Raw genomic sequence first — 18638 nt, forward strand, 5'->3', positions numbered from 1 at the left:
ATAAGGGACTGGATTCAAGATTCTTCTGTTACTGCAGAAGCAGGGCTGGTTCATACGCGGATTTGGAACAGCACAGCACGATGACGGCAGGCGGGAGATGCGAGGCGTAAGACATTCACAGCACGAAATAAAACGACGCCTCAGAGGCACTGGTGACTGGGGTGCAGTAAGTACAGTAAGACATATGGTGCAGTAGTTTGAGTAAGCATAAGACTTCGGTAATAAATGTGACACACACACAGTTATACGTGCAAGGAGCTGGTCGTACTGTACAGGAGCGGTTAAGTGTATGTAATGAATATTTAGTTATGCAGACAGACCCTCAGCAATGCGATGTGCCCTGATAGTGATTATATGCCTCACAGAATAAAGTCTAAAAGCTAAAGTGTTTGCCCCTGGTCCCCCATCTGGCTTCCGCCGGTCATATGTCTCGCTAACCCAAACTGTGAGCAGGCTGCGCTTCCTGCTTCTCTACCTGCCCCATCTGTCTCTGCCAGTCTGCTTTGAGAGGAGGAGGTCGGCCAGGAGAGAAGTAGCAGTTTAGGAAAATCACAAGAGCTCATTTGCATTCTAATACTGGCAGCCAAAGGGGGGCAGGACTCTGACCTTGTGCATTTTCAGGGGATTTAACCTCAGCATTGCATTACTGTTGCATTGTGGGAATGGCAGAAAGCAAATTCCTCACCGCGCTTGGCTTCGTGTGTCCACCCCCCCCCCCCCCCCCCCCCCATCCATTTTAATATGTTTTAAGAGTGCGGTGGTCCTTTCTCTGAAATGGGTTTGGAGCATTAGATGCTGGTACCCGAACATGCCCTCCCATAACCTAATGAATCTCCATGACCCTGAGGAGCAGCTGGAAGATGGATGGATTGCTTTAACTACACATAGCATTAGTGAAGGAAATAGCAGCTCTTCAAAGGGAGCTGAATCGTATGGCTCTTTCGCTTTGTTGGGCGGTGGAAGGTCATTAGGCAGATCTGAAAAATAATCACTAGGACAATAATAATGAGGGTAATATTCAGACTTCATTTCGCGTGTGTAGACTAGATTTGTATTGTGAGACCTAATGTCCATGATCAACATTGTAAGCATTATACAAGGTGATGCTACCTCCCTCTACTTTGTCAGTGAATTTAGGCTACTACTGTCAGAGTACCTGCTGTAGGAAATGTGTTATATAATTAAAGTTGCATTACCTTGCAATTCATGCACCACCAATAAAAATAAGTACAATGAACTTTTGTGCAAAACAGAATTTAATGCAAATCAGATAGATAAACAAATTTTGGAAAATTTCTAACAGATGTAGCCTGTTTATTCTGCTTTTAAGGATCCTAACGTCAGCGTGTCTACCTCTTGTGACTGGCTGGCTCTCACTGTTCACGCTAAGGGGAGTGGAGCGGATTTAGGGCAGGCAGTGAAATTTGGGCTCAACGATATATAAAGAACGGCTGTCAAGTACGACTCCGTTTCCTTCGCTCGTGAGCTGAGAGCCATTTAAAACATTTGGATTGTCTGCGAACGTCACATCGCTACAGAGCTTTGCTTTCCAGAATAACCCTACATGGGCAGCTTTGCCATCCTAAAGCCCTTTTTCGCTTCACATCCACTCTGCCCCTGGCATTACTTTGTCTAAGCAGTATGACACGCCGGGCCAGAGGTGCGGGCAAAATTAATTTGTTTTGCTGAAGGCACTTTGAGGAGAACCATACAAGTTAGAGAATGTAATTACATTTCCTCACTCACCATCCAAATGAAGCTCAGTATGAATTATGTATTGTCCATCCCAGGAGCTCCTACCGAGCAGATGTGTGGCTTCTGCAAAGCTGTCCTGTTGTATGCAATTGACATTAACGGCTCTGCATACCTACGTGATCTTGACTCGTACTTTCAAGCAGGCAGAGGTGACCCCAGTCTGCGACGGCAGCGATCATTTAACCCACAGTGTCAGGAAGGAAGCCCAGCTTCTTGGGGTTAAGCGGTTTTTCGAAAGGGCGTTTATGTTATCCAAGTGAAGACCTATCAAGTTTCATGAAATACCTCGCATCATGCTGCTTGAATATGGGGAAGGATGGCGATAATTGTTCCTGGGTGGGTTTCATGTTCCCTGTAGCCCCCCAGCCTCCCGTGCAGTGGCTGTCTGTGGCCAGAAAATGCCCAGTTTCAGTGGTGGTAAACAGTCAAACCCCCAAACCTGCTGCCAGTAGTAAACACTACTTTGCGATTTTTTTCCCTCCAAGCTCCTGGTGTATATACAGGCTACTGTGGTTATGATGCAAAGTGAACAGTATCTTAGCTAACATTTATACGAAGCATGTTAAAAGCAAAAACAAATAACATTTGTCACAGGGGAGGCTCATTGGTTATGACCCTCGCCTCACACCTCCAAGGTGGGGGGTGTTTCAATGCCGAGCTCCGCTCCTTGTAGATGTTCTTCTGCATGTTCTTCCCATGTCGAACGCGTTTCCTCTCTCAGTCCAAAGATGTGCGTGTACATTGACTGTAGTGTACACAGGGACGGATTATGGGTTGTGTGGGCCCCTGGGCAAAATGTTCGCGAGGCCCCCCCCCCCCCCCACCACCACCACCACAATTCAAGGGCCCTTTGCAGCCAAACGCCCTCCCTATAGGGTCAGGGGCCCTTGTAGGCAGAGGATCAAAGAATGTAGGCCCTCTAAAATAGAGAAACGAAAATACATTGCGTTGCAAATTGTTTTGGGCTAGGGGCCCCAAGGGCCCCCTGCACCCCAAGGGCCCCTGGGCAGCAGCCCCGCTGTCCCGGTCCGTAATCCATCCCTGAGTGTACAGTTGTGCATGATTATGACCTGTGATGGACGTGATGGATCCACGGTGTAAAGTGCGATGGACTTCAGCCCCCCCAAGCCCCCCCCCCCGCTCAGGATATGAGGCTGGAAGATTGAAGAGCATCGCAGGTCTCGTGAACTACATTTGATGATACCTGTGGGTTTTTTTTTCTTCCTTTTTAGAATTACTGTCAAGCGACAGATGCAATATTGAGGTATGTGTGGGAATGTGTACGCAACCTCGGAGTCTGTACACCCACTGCAACACGACTGCAGTCACCGGATGAAATAGCATGATGCATCTTATCACTATTCCGTATGATCGCTGGTTCGAGAAAGGAAACCAGTGTTATTTCTTCATTCGGTACCCTCGGTTATGACATCATGCGTTGAAAGATGCTATGGGATTGGCCCAGTAGAGGCGGTATGTCACCAGAACACGTCCTCCCAAGGTTCAGGGCTCTTCCAAACCGCACTGACTCATTTTGATCACTAGGGGATGTAGCTCTTAACATCCACCTAACGGAACCTTTTGGATTCATCGGTTGAGGTAATATCTGTGGTTAGACGCCCTACAGTTTCACAGGGAAGTGCCTTGAATGTGACTCCATCACACATGGAGGGAGGGGAGAGGAAGCCTGCTGGGCATCTCCGAGTAAGCAGCTTGTCAGAGAAGAATGAAGCGTCCAGCTTGTCACTTTCTCTGTTTGCGCCAGTGGAGATAACTGCAATCGTACACTGTGGCACCAAGCGTTCCGAAGGCAGTCACTGCTAGGAGATCATCGTGACCATATTTACAGGAGGTGCTGTTTATTGAAAAGAAGAGACTTAATGTTAATGACTTGACGTTCACCTAGACCTATTAAGGCAGTTACAAAAGTATCAAGGTACGTGGATGGGTACGAGTTTCTTTCCAGCAAATGAAAAAATAAGCAAGCTATTTAAGCAAAGTAAGCAAATCAATTCATAAAAAGTATATTCTGCACATTCTAACTAGTAAGTGTGAACTATAGCATATTGCAGTTTGTAATTAGCAGATTCTTTATCTCTAGTGACATTCATTACAATATGACAGAATTTGAACAGAATCTGAACATGATGGTATATTTTCACAGCTGGGTGTAGTCGTGTAGTAACTGTCATAGACTTTAACGTCATTTTGGTCACGTGTCCTCTAATGACCGCAAGGCCTGTTGTACCATGAAGAAAAAAGTGTCTTTTCAGGGGGTGGGACAGAGCAGGGGGTTGGGGGGGGGGGGGTTGGTGTGCAGTGAAAACCCTGGGGACTGACTGACTGACTGGGACAGCCGGGATATCTCACTGGGACCACTGGGGAACTGAAGGAGTCGTTAAAAAAGACACCCAGTGAGGGGAGGGAGATGGAATATAAGCGTGGTCACAATGCTCATTATCTCGGCCGTTGTCAGAAAACCATCAATCTGATTCCCCTACGTGGAATCCAGTGTCACATATTTCGGTGAAATTGCGCCTGTTTTGTGACCTAACCTTTCCAATCTGAATTTGATTTGCATTAACAGTACAGCACAAATGAGATCAGCCGAAGTGGACTTCACACAGTGCTGTTCCTACCAAACAGGCTTTGTAGCCTATACAATTTGTTTTGGCCTGTAAATTTGCAATTTTTTAACAGTAATTTGACTGTTGTGCCACATAAATGACTAAGATTGATCACATTTTATTTGAGATATAAGATCTCCCTTGAGGTGGAGAGCAAAGCATTATTTGAGGGAGGTCGATAGATAGTACATTTCACAAAATAAACCTACAGGACATGACGTATGTGGAAATAAAATATCTGTTCTGCAAAAGCGAGCCTGAAGTGTACCCCGGAGCGGAGAGTGATTGCAGCGACATTGGACTTAATCTCGGGTGGAAAGTAAAAACATGCATTCAGACACCTTTAGGGTGTCACGTGTGGGAGGACCCACTCTAGGCATGGGAGGGGGGAAAAGGTTAGCGGTACTCATTTGTCTTCTGGGGTTGGGGTCAATGTAAAAAAACAGCAATTTCTAAGAGCAACCTGCTCGCGCAATTCCCCTGAATATCAGCGAAGCGCTCTTTCCATGTCCTCAGCCGCCAGATATTGCCTCCAACGGAAGCGGTGTTTTACACCTTTAAAGAGATCATATATTTTCCCCTAACCGGAGGGAGGAGAGTCGCACTCGGATTATAATTAAAGTAAGATGATTTTTTTTTGCGTCTCTCACGCTCGAAATTATCTAGCTGCAGGTGTGTTTTGGATATCATTGAGGTTTCATTGATGTTTTATGGTTGTATGTGGCATTAATAATCTTGAAGGCGTGACTGCTACAAATTAATTAAATATGGATCCGTATTAAATGGCAATCTATTAGGTGAAAGGGCCATCCCTGAACCATTTTCCTTATCTCTACCGGTAGATTAGACCATTTCTGTACAAAGCATTTGTCTTGTAACCATAGCATGCTCCAAGTCATCAGAATATCCCGCACTATTCCATCTATGCGCTACACTTTTATTCATATCGTTTTTTTTCAGTCCACCAGTGAGCCCTTAACTCCGGGTATAGACTGTAGTGATTTAATATTCGTAGGATATTATCTGACACATTTTCATAAAAGGCTCGCCAAAGCACGATTGCCCTTTTAGGGACCGCTGTGTTTGTCATCCGAGAATTACCGTTTGGGTGATAATTATTGAGTACAGAGACTGACCTACAGAAAGAGGTATGAATTCAGCGGCGACGCTTGTTGTTGCCCCCCCCCCAAAGTCTGTAGCCAACTCTCGCTTTACTGATTCAGTTAGGAGTTATTACCCAAAGGTCATGATTCATTTTTGCTTAATTGGACAGTTATAGCTTAAGTCTTGTCCCGAGATCTGAGAATGTAGCCAAATGCAGTGCGAACGCGCGCTTTATAGCCAGTACACAAAATTAAAATAATAAAACTTTTGCATTCGGAATCAGACTGTGTATATAGACTGTATAATAGTAAGGTGACTCTTTGCATGTTTGTCTTTTTCATAACGGAATACAGCGGTTGGTTTTTTATATGTGAGAGGATGGGTACCTCGGCTGCAGACTGGCTTGCCACCTCCCGAACAGCACCGGCCATTTAAAGAAATTAGAAAAAGAAAATATTTACTAGAGTCAGAAAGGCATAGGCTATAAATGTCTGGAAAAAAATAGATCCCAGTTCCTGAGTGACGTCGTGCATATGAATAAATTGAAAGCTTATAATAGCCCTGCTTGGTTATTTTTGTAGTAACCTTGTCATTGCATTTCGATTCAACTTTCTCAGGGTTTCTTATGTGAAAGTCGGCTGAGACATGTTCTCTCTTTTGGGGGGGGCTCAGTTGAATCCCACAAGGGGACTCGATTCGTGCCGCTCATCGTCTCTTATTCTCCATTCAGTGCCGGACGCTGCGCTGTCGCAGCCGAACCCTCTCTCTCTCTCTCTCTCTCTCTCTCTCTCTCTCTCTCTCTCTCTCTCTCTCTCTCTCTCTCTCTCTCTCTCTCCCTCTCTCTCTCTCTCTCTGGTCCACCCTATGTTATCTGGATGGGCAGAGGGGAGCCGCGTTTTATCTTCCTGCGGATGCTGGAGATCGGGATAATCTGTGGCGTCTTTCGCCGTCTGTCGTCGGTCTGGCATTTGAAGTTCGCCCGATGCGGAGTGCGGTATTTGGGAAACGTGTGATGGTGCGCTCTTCACATCGCCTCCTTCTTCCCTGATTCATTTTTACAGCGCAATCAGTATTTTGAAAGTGGAGAGGAAACATGGACTAAGCGGCTTTGCCTTTCATAATGGGATTATTACAACTTTCTTTTGTGCTGTGTATATTTTGCATTTTTTCAGGTAAGACTTTAAAAATCATTTGATGTTATCTGACCGATTTTCGATGAACACCTTGTGCGGTTCCACTGCAGGATTTGGCAACAAGAAATGTGCAATAACTAGTCTTTTCTGTACTAATAGAATATGCACTTTTATACTGCATGGTATTCGAGCCCAGAGGTGCCCATTACCTGGTAAATGCTATATAATTTAGTCTATAATGAATGCGTAGCTACTTTGCTTAGAGATTGCCGGTGTTCGAACCACTGATTCGGTTGCAGTAACCACCTTATCTCACTGGCATGTTTTTTTCTGTCTGTGTACCTGAAGTTTTAGGCTTTGGGGTCGACCCTGCCCTGCGCATCAACCTTTTCAATGAGCTGAGGCTCGGAGATGCCTTTGCGGGAGTTTCCCAAGTCCAAGGCTTCCACAATGAGACCAGAGCTTTTATCTTCCAGGGTAAGACATACAGCTCTACCACTCTTTGTAAGCGTAACCATCTTCCGTCTGGTAAGCTTCAGGTTTTTGTTTCACTTACATCGTGATAAAATGGACACTTCTTCTTCTCAGTTAATGTGCTTTGTAATTTAATGCACCTGCTGGACCAGACATCCTTTTGCAGATCGTGGAGCGGTGTATAGCCTATATGCGCAAAATGAGACATCGCCAAGATAATTTGGAGAGGAAAAGTCAGATTAAGCAGAATTCCAGTCATTACAACCAATTTAGATTATTCATCTTTTTTTGCTTGAATTGGAACAGCAATTTATAGCCTATGTAAAATTATTTGATATAAAATGTAAATTCCAGCAGAATATGGACTTAAAAATCAGCCAACAAACATTGGTCACAGTAAAAACATATAGCATACACGAGAAACTACAAGCCACAGACAGGCCATTCAACACAGGCCTAAGTGTTAGGTCTGTTTTAAGTTTTGGCAAATCTATACCATAAAATAACCTGGTAGGTATTTCCTAGGTATCTCTCCACAGATTACTGTTGTCGCATAAGACCTTTGATAACCAGTCGTTTAAAAACCTGTCTAGTTAAAATGACAGCCTTTATTGTTTTATATGCCAGACTAACAGTGCAGCTAACCCCCCAAAGGTGATTTCAGATTTAAAAAAAGAAAGTTGGTCCGCTTTGTGAGAACGGCCAAAACTTCGCTGACAAAGTTGCCCGACCATGCGGAACCGCTATAATGATCAATAAGCAGCGCGCGTCAGCATCCGAGGCGCCGCCGCCCTGCAGATTCTCTGCGCGGTCCGATCCGCTCCGCCACCTGCCTGAAGCCGACATGCGCAGTCGGAGACGGGGGGAACATTCTTTTGGTGTCAATTATCATCCTTTTGAGGAAACGAATGACAGTTTCCCCCCGCTCGCTTTTAGGGCCGGCGCACACGACGCCCCCCTCCCCCCGGTTGTCATATCTGAGACTGAGCATATTCGCTCAGTCAGACCGCGCGCTGTAATTGTGCCTGTTGCGTCCAGTTTGCGATCACAAAAGAGAGTGGGGTCTCCACAAAGAGACAGACACAAAGAGGACTCAGCCGGTCACTAAACTGCCACGTACGCTGAATATAAATGCACAGAAGTGTTTGCATATGTTAGCGCGCTTTGTTTGGACTGCGATCGGCCCGGCTGCCGGAGGGCTCCGTCTGGAGACTCGTTCGTAGCGCCGCTTATAGTGTGAGACCACTACCCGTACAGCTCCTTTGTCTCCTTTTGCTGTTCCACTTTCCAAGGCTGGATAAAAGTCTCCCGTGGTGATTTAGCCTAGTCTCGCCTGGGTGCGGATTAAAGTGCATTAGTCCGTAGCTGCGGTTTTATTTATCTTCTCAGATGTTTTTTTTTTTTTTTTTTAATCCGAATACAGACTTAGATAACGATTACAGTTGAATACAGACCAGGGGTTACATCAAACATTCTAATCTGATTTTTTTTATGATATTCAGATCTTGTTTAGGCTTTGCAGCCTCCTGCGATGGAATCAGCAGTACATTCAAACTCTTGCTCGCAATTTGCATCCTTGGCTTGGGTTGTCGAGTTTGCGCATGCTCTACCTCCAGATGTTTTGGACCGATCCGGACCCATGGCGCCATTTGGAGATTCGCCCAGCCTTAAACGCATGCCCTCGGTGCTCATTAATTCCCTGCGGGTTTGTCTGAGACCACAGTGTGCACCTGTTTGAGGTTGGGAACTGCTCCAGATGTTGGACGGTTGTTCGTCGCCTTCCCCGGATGACATCAGAGAGCAGAGGGGGAAGGGGGGGGGGGGGGGGAGGCGGAGAGGGCCGATGCAACCTTAGATGAACAATGGTGATAATGGTGGGGACCTGGTGTTCCCTCCCCAGCTGTACGCCGTGAAACTGATTGTGCTCCGTGCCGTTCGCACAGGGCAAGCCCGCATGGGAGATGTTCGGCTCACCGCTGTCCGACTCCCGAACCACTGAAAGCCTGCAGGAAAGGGTGTATGTCAGGGTGCGAATGGGCCCTCTCAAAGAGCAGACCATGGAGCGGCGGTACCACTGGCAGGCTCCCAGGGGAATCACTCGTGTCTAATTGGGGCAGGTGGTGCAGCCGTTCCCACGGCTTCCACCCAAGTCCCCCGCTCAATGAGGATTATCTTCTACTGTTTTTATAAATAGTGCTTTCTTTTGTTTTTAATGTGAATGGGATAAGAATGGCCTCGAGCTATCCCTTACAAGGCGCCCGGGACCTTTTTCTCAAAGGCGTCATGAGAGGGCATCCGCACTACTGCCTCCATGGAGGGGTGGGGAGGTGGTGACCATGGTGAGCCAGATATGAGCTCATTATTTGCTTGGGACGTGGCTGAGGCAAGTCATCGCATGGGCAGCTTTTGCCCTCTGTCCACTTGGCTCATCAACCAGTTTTGGGTCAGTGACACAGCAGGAAAGGTCAGTTACCTCCTCTGCTTCAGTACTGACTGTTTGGCCCGGAAGAGCCACATGCATCCACGTCAGCCAGATTGAACTATATTCCTGGCATGGGATTCGATGGTCTAGGCATGATGTCCAGATTGGTAAGCGGTGCTCCATCTCTCAGTCGTGTCCTTATCCGATTCCTTTGCTACCGCCGACAGTGCGTGGTGTCCGGAATGTTCCGTATCCCTGGCAGAAACGACTTTCCACACATCCACCGAATGGCACATTCTGTCTGGCACCAGGCTGTCGATCACCAAGAGGCGTATCAGGCACGGGGTGACCAGACGGGCAGGGCATCTCACCATCTTCCAGAAGGATGTGGTAGCCCCTCAGGCGTGGACATTGCCCCCACGTCGAAGCTCGTTCGGGAAGGTTGCAGCCCGCCTTACCGTTATCCCACTGAGTGGCACGGGCTCCTGCAGAGCTGGCCATTGGCATCCCCTGCGGCGTCCGCACTGGCAAGCCGAGATGGGCGTTGAGAAAAATGCAGTGTCATTCTCTCACGCCGAATACGAATGCTAATTGCCGATGCCACGCTCATACACTAGCTTTAATTCGTTCTCCCAGGCAGACTCACAAAGTGCTAACGTCCTTTTTTTCGCGGTTTTAAAATGAGCCGTGGGCTTCCCTTTTGAATATGCAAATATCAGATGGGATGATTCCTCTGCAGAGAGAATATGCATTACTCTGGCTACTCAGGTATCTGCAATATCGCAGTTCTGCGTTCTGCATGCACCATCTGCATTGCCGTAGCTGCACGGGTGCTACGGACGTTATCTCCGTTATTATGGACACGTGAGTGCTGCAGACAGCATCTGCACTGAGCAGATGCCGAGTATTTGGGCTTTTTCCTTCATCAAAAGACGAGAAAAGGCAGGAGAAGCGTCAATAACTTTTATGATCATCGTATGTCTTTTCCCGTGTTGGATTTGATGTAGTTTTGATTAGTTTCCAGGGTTCCGCATCACTGGGTTCAAGAACTAACATCCACTGCATTAGAAGGATCTCGAGCAAACAAATCAAGGGTATTCTCACTGCGGACCCTTCAGTGGAACTTCAGTGTGCCACTCATACCCAGAATGCTCCTCTGCATTGGGGGTAGCCTGCAATCTTTTATAGTTGACACAAAAAGTGTGCTCAGCGGATCAGTATTTATTTTTTAAATGGCTGGGTGGAGATTTCATGTCAGATGAAAACTGGATAATATTCAGTCGGCAGAGACTGAGGCTTAAAGCTTCTGCCCCAAGTCGAACCATTTACTGCACGTCCCAAAAGGCAGGATTTAAACAGTCCACTGCAAAGCAAAGCTGCGTTTTCCCAGAAAACATAATGATGGCCCCGGATTAACCAGATCCACACTGCTCACAGTATTTTTATTCATACCTCTGCTCCTCTTGCCCCAGGGCCTTGTGGGTATCACTTTAGAAAGAATCAGTGTTCTGGCCAAAATCTGGTCTATTAGATCACTCTCAGCCTTAATTGGATAATTGGTGGCCTGGTCTTTGACTAACCAATGGGAAGAGTGGGTGGCACCCCCACGTAGCAGCTTGCCAATAAAGAATCGGCTCTTAGCTGATGGTTTGCACAATTGATTTGGTGAGACGTGGATTTTGCTTTTATCGGGAACAGGATTAACGAGCACTGGAGGCACTCGATCGGGGGGGCTGGGGAAGGTAGGAGAGTCATAGTCCCCCCTCCTCCCCCCCCACTTCACACTGAGCTGTCAGGCCCTGCCTGGGGAAGCCCAGAGTGCTTTCAGAGAAGAAAGGACAGCCATGTGGTCTGATATGCCTGCAGGCTGCGGGTGAACTCACCTGTCATGCTCCAGGGTTCCTAGGGGCTGTGCACCTCCCCTCACAAGAGCAGCACATTAATGTCTACAGGTCTGATCCTAAGTGCCACCCATGGGGTCCCATGCCCTTGGGCCTGCTGGGAAGGCCGAGGTCACATGAACAACTTGTCGCCTATGTTCATAGAAGTTATGGATCAGAGAGAGACGTACAGAATCATTGTTCAGCTCACCTTCCAAATCCATCACATTAGTGGGTAAATAGATGAATACCACTTCTTATGTGTGTATGAACAAGCAGAAGATTTCTGGAAGGCTTCTGCTTCAGTACCCAGGAGAGACCTTTCTATAGTACTTGAGATACTTAATACTTTGGGTGCTTAACCTGAGTTGTTTAGTAAAGTAATGCATCATATAAATGAGCAAACGCTAAGTAATTTTGGATAAAAGATACCACATATATAGCATTACTCTAGTTTATAATTTATACAACTCTGGGAAACTTGCCCGCTGCAAACATAGTGGAGTATTGAAATAGCATGGTGTTATAAATTAGATACTTATTACGTAATTGAAAATGGCTCATAAATAATGCATGTAAGGGCAAAATCACGAATTAGTAGACGAGTTGAACGGCTTATTGTGGACGGAAGGAAGGCTTTTGTTTTAATCCTTGACAGTAAATGACATACTTTAAGAGATCCGGTAGCGGATTTTTGGCACTCAGCACCGTCGCTTTCATTAGCTTTAAGGCAGCGTGGTGGCACCGGCAGGACCGCAGAAGTGCGAATGTCATTCAAGGTCACCCTGCGGGATCCGAAGCCAGACGGCTTTCGTGTCTCGACGGGGGAAGGTTCAAAAATCTTTCCAGGACAATCCTGTGTCGCATCAGGTGAAGATAAAGTAATAAATACATAATCGATGTAGGAAGGAAAAGCATCAAACGCAATCCCCGTAGTTATTGGTCATGGGGGGCGGGATAAATTTTGATGCCTCTGAGGGAGATTATCACTTATTTATCTGTCTGATAAAACGCAGCGGACGTCTGCAAACAGCAAAGTCTGCGTGGACGTTAATACTAAACGGAAACTTCTGTTTTCTCGTTTTCGTATTACCGTCTTTGTAGTTCAGCCTGCCGATAAAGAGAGTTTAAATGGGGAAAAGATTCTTTTTTTCTTTGTAAAGCTGTCTGACATTAATATGATTAGATGGTGCTGAGATGTTAAAATGTCCGCCGCTTGTCTTTCAAAGGATAAATCAGTTTTTTTCGGAAAGGTTTGGAAAATGCGAGTGGGACTCTAATTATATCTCACCTTTAAAGTTTCTACGGTGAAAATGCGGCGCCGGTGGATATATCAATTAGTAATGCTTCACTAAAAGTGTTTCGTAACGGTATTTTCTTTTGCTTTATTGCTTTTCACTCAGTTCCTCGATGTATTGTCGTTTTTCATGTTTTTATTATTTACTTAAGCATTACTTTCAGTCGAGTCGTTTTTATGGCACCCCATTCAGGTTGCCTACGTAGGTTTGAGATGGACACCGTGGCTCAGCGGATTGCATCGTGGCCTCACACCTCTGGCGCTGTGTGCGGTATTTGTATGTTTTTTCTGTGTGTTTGGGTGGGTTTCCAGTAGCACTCGTTTAGGAAGTGTCTCTAAACTATCCATACTGTATGTTTATGTGTGTGCCTTGTGAGGGGCTGTCATCTCCTCCAGGGATGCCGTCAGCCTGTACTGGACACATCACTGTTTTTCAACTGGTGGGTCGTAACCCAAAAGTCATAGGACCGTGGAGAGTATGGTTTTATATATATATGTCGGGCTTTTTTTTTTTTGGGTCCAGAGGATACATGCCGGGATACATGGTCATTAAAATGGGCATAATTTTGAGTTTCATGTTTTATTGTATTTTGGCGAACACCCTTGTTTAAGGAACATGGCTCATGCAAGCTAAACTTTCTCCTCTGCTATGGTAACTCGCGCTGCACAAGTGTCAGCGTTTCCTCCTGTCCTGACATGTGGCCGCCGTCCCTCCACACAGATACGGCAAGGGAGTTGAAGGCCTCCGAGGGCGTCGCCGAGGAGATCCTGAAAAAGCTGCGGAACAGGAAGGAGTTCACGATCCTGGCCACCGTGAAGCAGGAGCCGCTCAACTCCGGAGTCATCCTGTCCGTCCATCATGCAGAGCAAAGGTAGACCGGCTCAGGGACCAGCGCTTCTGTCGGCCATTTTCGTATTTCGTGCCAAAGAATAACCAAAATTAAATTTTGTACTTAATTCTAGTTCCATCTTATTTTAGCCAGCTGTACCCTCCGATATGCATGTAGAGGGAGTTGGTTGGCAGGATGAGGTTCCATAGCATTGCCTAGATAGCAACTGGGCTTTGGCCGAATTAAATGATGAACTGGAGCTGGAAGACAGTGCTTTTCAGTCTACAGAAATGCAGTTAATGTTTGCACTGCACTTGGGAACTCCACACAGTCCGAGGTCCAGAGGAGACGGAACCATGCTGCTGGACTTTACAGTTCATCCTTCTGCAAGAATGGTAGAGTAAGTCATAGGAGCACAATCAAAGGCGCCGACAGTAGTACTGTGGGCTTTTCCCATGGATATGGAAGACAGCCATCACCCCAGAATGGAAACCCAGGCTGTTGTGGTCTTATTTAAGTCCCATCCGAGCCCTGAAAGCGAAATCGAATGGCTTTAACAATGAACTTGCAGTAAGGTCACTAGCAACAAAGCCTGCTGACATTTGTAGGACAGGTGCTGTATCGATTAGGAGGCCCCTATGGACACCGGTTGTGTCATTTGCTTTGTAATTTGCTTTGTGCCTTCAAGTCATCGTTCCTTCCCTGTGAACCTATCAGTTCCTCTCTGCAATCCTGCTGCTCAGGTTTCTAAATAGCTCTGCCTCACCCATACGAAGTTGTGGTTATTTTTTAGACTGTTTTAAATTCTGTACCTTCAACCCAGCAAGTGTGGTGAAAGTGCAACCATGAGTTACGGGTTGGTGAGCAAAAAATCCCTCCCCTTATTGATTACTTGGTCTGTTATGGAAGCTTTTGTTCCAGGTGTGTGTTGAATACGCTGAACGTGGGTTTTAGGGTTGTGGAGGGGGCGATATGACGCTTCTTCTCAGAGGGCTGTCATGTGACGCAAGTGCTAAATCTCTTTAGCCTTGAGGAAAGGCGTCTGAGGAAGGGAAACGTGATTGCAGTGTACAAAATCTTCAGAGGAACAGACAAGGTCAACCGTCATGGCTGTTTGAATGTTAGCACTGATTCCAGCACACATAGCCTCGCATGACAGCTACAGGTAGCCGTGATCACAAACAAGTAGTGCTTGTGTTAAATAGGGATTAATAGTGTATTGAAAGTAGGCGTGATTCCTTTACTTCATAAAAAATTAAAATATGATCATTTTAGGGCTCATTTACCCATTAGAGTATTAGAGTTCTGATAGCTATGGCTATCAGAATGGGTTTCCGTGATTTTGAAAGATGACTGATCTTTGGGACGTATTTGGCTTGAGTTTTACTGAAGTCTGCTCGACTTGACAGATCGCAGCTGATCAAGTGATTTTTGGCAAAGATGTCTTGAAGAGAGACATCGTCAAGTATTGTGATAAAAAATGTAAACCCTTCAAGTGAAATGTCTCTGCATTGGTTCAAGATATAATGCAAAACCCAGTATTGCTAATGTAAGCCATTCATTAAGTTGGATAGAAGCATCGACTGACTGACTTGTATCACGCAAAGGGTACTGTCTGTCCTGCCTGCATGGTCATCGTGGACCTGGACCAGGTTCTCTGTCTGATCTCGTATAGCGGGACTTCTGGGGCAGATGGTATCATGGTCAATGCAAGATTGTTGTTGCTGTTTTTGTGTTATGAAAAGTATGGGGTGAGATACCATAAAATAGAAGGAGCCTAAAACAGCAGAGTACTGAACTAGTCTGCTGCTGTGGTGACCAGAGGGTGACTGTTATAACCCTGTGCTTTGGTGAGTACTGAAGTAATCTGCTGCTGTGGTGACATTATCACCCTGAGCCCTGATGAGTACTGGACTAGTTTACTGCCGAGGGTGACTGTTATCCCTGCGCTTTGGTGAGTACTGAACTAGTCTGCTGCTGTGGTGACATTATCACCCTGAGCTCTGATGAGTACTGGACTAGTTTACTGCCGAGGGTGACTGTTATATCCCTGCGCTTTGGTGAGTACTGAACTAGTCTGCTGCTGTGGTGACATTATCACCCTGAGCTCTGATGAGTACTGGACTAGTTTACTGCCGAGGGTGACTGTTATATCCCTGCGCTTTGGTGAGTACTGAACTAGTCTGCTGCTGTAGTGACATTATCACCCTGAGCTCTGATGAGTACTGGACTAGTTTACTGCCGAGGGTGACTGTTATATCCCTGCGCTTTGGTGAGTACTGAACTAGTCTGCTGCTGTGGTGACATTATCACCATGAGCTCTGATGAGTACTGGGCTAGTTTACTGCCGAGGGTGACTGTTATATCCCTGCGCTTTGGTGAGTACTGAACTAGTCTGCTGCTGTGGTGACATTATCACCATGAGCTCTGATGAGTACTGGACTAGTTTACTGCCGAGGGTGACTGTTATAACCCTGCGCTTTGGTGAGTACTAAACTAGTCTGCTGCTGTGGTGACCATTATCACCCTGAGCTCTGATGAGTACTGGACTAATTTACTGCCGAGGGTGACTGTTATAACCTTGCGCTTTGGTGAGTACTGAACTAGTCTGCTGCTATGGTGACATTATCACCCTCAGCTCTGATGAGTACTGGACTAATTTACTGCCGAGGGTGACTGTTATAACCCTGCGCTTTGGTGAGTACTGAACTAGTCTGCTGCTGTGGTGACATTATCACCATGAGCTCTGATGAGTACTGGACTAGTTTACTGCCGAGGGTGACTGTTATAACCCTGCGCTTTGGTGAGTACTAAACTAGTCTGCTGCTGTGGTGACCATTATCACCCTGAGCTCTGATGAGTACTGGACTAATTTACTGCCGAGGGTGACTGTTATAACCCTGCGCTTTGGTGAGTACTGAACTAGTCTGCTGCTGTGGTGACATTATCACCCTCAGCTCTGATGAGTACTGGACTAATTTACTGCCGAGGGTGACTGTTATAACCCTGCGCTTTGGTGAGTACTGAACTAGTCTGCTGCTGTGGTGACATTATCACCCCGTAGTTTGGCAAATCCTGTTATGGACCATCAACGCTTTATTTGTCCTGCAGCAGCTGAATAATGTTTAGTAATGTCAAGCCGTCTTCTCTTAGCCTGGTCAGCAGAATAATGGCTTTCCCATGATGTTGAGCCATGCATAACTGAGAGCAGGGGGAATGATTTTACTTGTGTGAGATTTTCCAAGCCCGGATTTGCATTCCTCTCCGCAAAAAAACAAAAAAGTCCTTTCCCTCGGCCAACCAATGAAACTGCAGCTTTAGATCTGCAGGGCTTTTTTTTCTCTTTTCTGGAACAATTTTTGTTCTGCCGCAGTTAAAATAAAGTGTGTTTTTACGTTCGTGCCATTTTATACTGAGATTCCCGGATATCTTTTATTTGAGAAATTTCTCTGTGCTGCAGTGTGCTGACTTGATTTTTATATTCCCGGTGGCATTAAAATGTCTCTTCCTGTTTGTTTCTCAAAATCCACAGTGAAAGAAAAAAACTGCAATTGGTGAATGTTCAAGTCCATATTTCCAGGATTAGCTTCATAAGACACGTGCATTTGTTGAATTTTAGATTTGTCTGTCGTGTTCCGGACTCGTCAACTCGCTTCCGTTCTTTAGCCGAGTTTGAGCCAAAAAAGAGCCTCCGTCTCTTTTCCCTCCAGGTTCCTGGAGCTGGAGAGCAGTGGCCATCGCAACGAAATCCGCCTCCGTTACCGAACGGAGAGTCAGCAGCCCCACACTGACATATTCCCCTACACGCTGGCAGACGGCCGGTGGCACAAAGTCTCTGTGGCGCTGAGTGCATCCCACGTGCTGCTGCACGTCGACTGCAACAGGTAGTTTTCCTGCAAAAAGGCCGCCCCATTTGACTAAATTGGAGCTAGGGGTGTGTGCATGGGTGTGGCCACTGGCCACAGCAGAAAGCTGATTGGCCCCCAGCATACGTCCTCCCTGTCACTCACCAATTCAGCAAATATCATTGGCTAATGATCAGGTTGCTACTGCTGTGTGAATGATGGCCCCTCTCATGCCCCCCACCTTAAAAAATATCCTAGAATCGCCCCAGAAAGGTGCATTCTTGGACCGAAGAAAAAGCAGGCATGAAACAAAATCCAATAGTGCCCTGTGAACAGAGCAATTTAACAGGCAAATGGTGTAGGTGATTCATCGCATGGAATGCAGCGCTGGTGACCCGTTTCATGCTGTTATTGGTCTAGAATCTATGAGAAGGTGGTGGAACCGCCATCCATGGACCTACCTGAGGACACATCGATCTGGCTCGGACAGAGAAACAGCGCACATGGATTCTTTAAGGTACAAACCTCAAGACCTGAGAATTTTTTTTTTAGAAGATCCATCTGTATGTCTAGTTGCTGTGATCGCTTTTGCAGTTTAGGGACACACTGAGCCAGGAAACACAGGGCACAAGGTAGGACTATTTTTGGAGGAAGCCAGAGGAAACCCACATAAACCTGGAGGGAATTTGCCCTCCCAGACTAAGAATATGTCCACACACACTGCCGGGAGGGGGTGGATTGAGCCCCTAACCTCGGAGGTGTGAGGACGCAGTGCTGCATTCTTTGCCGCAGTGCCACCCTTTAATGAACCCGTACTAACATTGACAACCGTAGACAGTTTCCCCCCCAGCATGTAGCTGCACCTCCATATTTGAAAGTCGCAACACAGGTGACTGCAGGACTGTAAACTGACCAAGGTGGCTGCCAGTCTCACAGCTTCTCCTGCAAGCGACGCGCTGAAATGAAACTGAAACTGCTCGTCTTCATTCATACCGATTTCTATCTTCCTCGCCATCGTTTTTTGTTAATGCCATCGCTTTAGCAAAATTTATTCTAGTTTCCATGGCAAAGGAAACGATTTTCCACATATAAAAAAGTGCCTTGAACTCATATTGGAATTTTCAGTCCCGTTGCAGAAGAAGCAGGTTAATTTAAGTGGCCAATCTCGTAAGTTAGCCTGTCCTTTTTAAGTGGAGAAACTGGACTCGGATACCTGAATTAGTTGCGGTTTCCATGGCTACTGACAGTCGACACACGATGCTGCTAAATAT

The 18638-nt window shown here is 46.3% G+C and overlaps 1 protein-coding gene across 2 annotated transcripts in view; it reads left to right on the forward strand.

Moving 5' to 3' along the window:
• The first annotated feature begins 6201 nt into the window (after positions 1-6201).
• Positions 6202-18638, forward strand: part of LOC125750337 (protein kinase C-binding protein NELL2-like) — a 61845-nt gene continuing 49408 nt past the window's right edge. Inside the window, exons 1-5 of one of the 2 annotated variants that reach the window (XM_049027964.1) lie at positions 6202-6658; positions 6968-7096; positions 13414-13564; positions 17233-17406; positions 17788-17884. In XM_049027964.1, the coding sequence (XP_048883921.1) occupies positions 6607-6658; positions 6968-7096; positions 13414-13564; positions 17233-17406; positions 17788-17884 (603 nt within the window). In that variant the 5' untranslated portion in view covers positions 6202-6606. The remainder of the gene's footprint in view (positions 6659-6967; positions 7097-13413; positions 13565-17232; positions 17407-17787; positions 17885-18638) is intronic. The other variant, XM_049027973.1, reaches the window with a different exon arrangement.

The sequence above is a fragment of the Brienomyrus brachyistius genome, chromosome 1, assembly GCF_023856365.1.
Source record: "Brienomyrus brachyistius isolate T26 chromosome 1, BBRACH_0.4, whole genome shotgun sequence".
Classification (NCBI taxonomy): Eukaryota; Metazoa; Chordata; class Actinopteri; order Osteoglossiformes; family Mormyridae; genus Brienomyrus; species Brienomyrus brachyistius.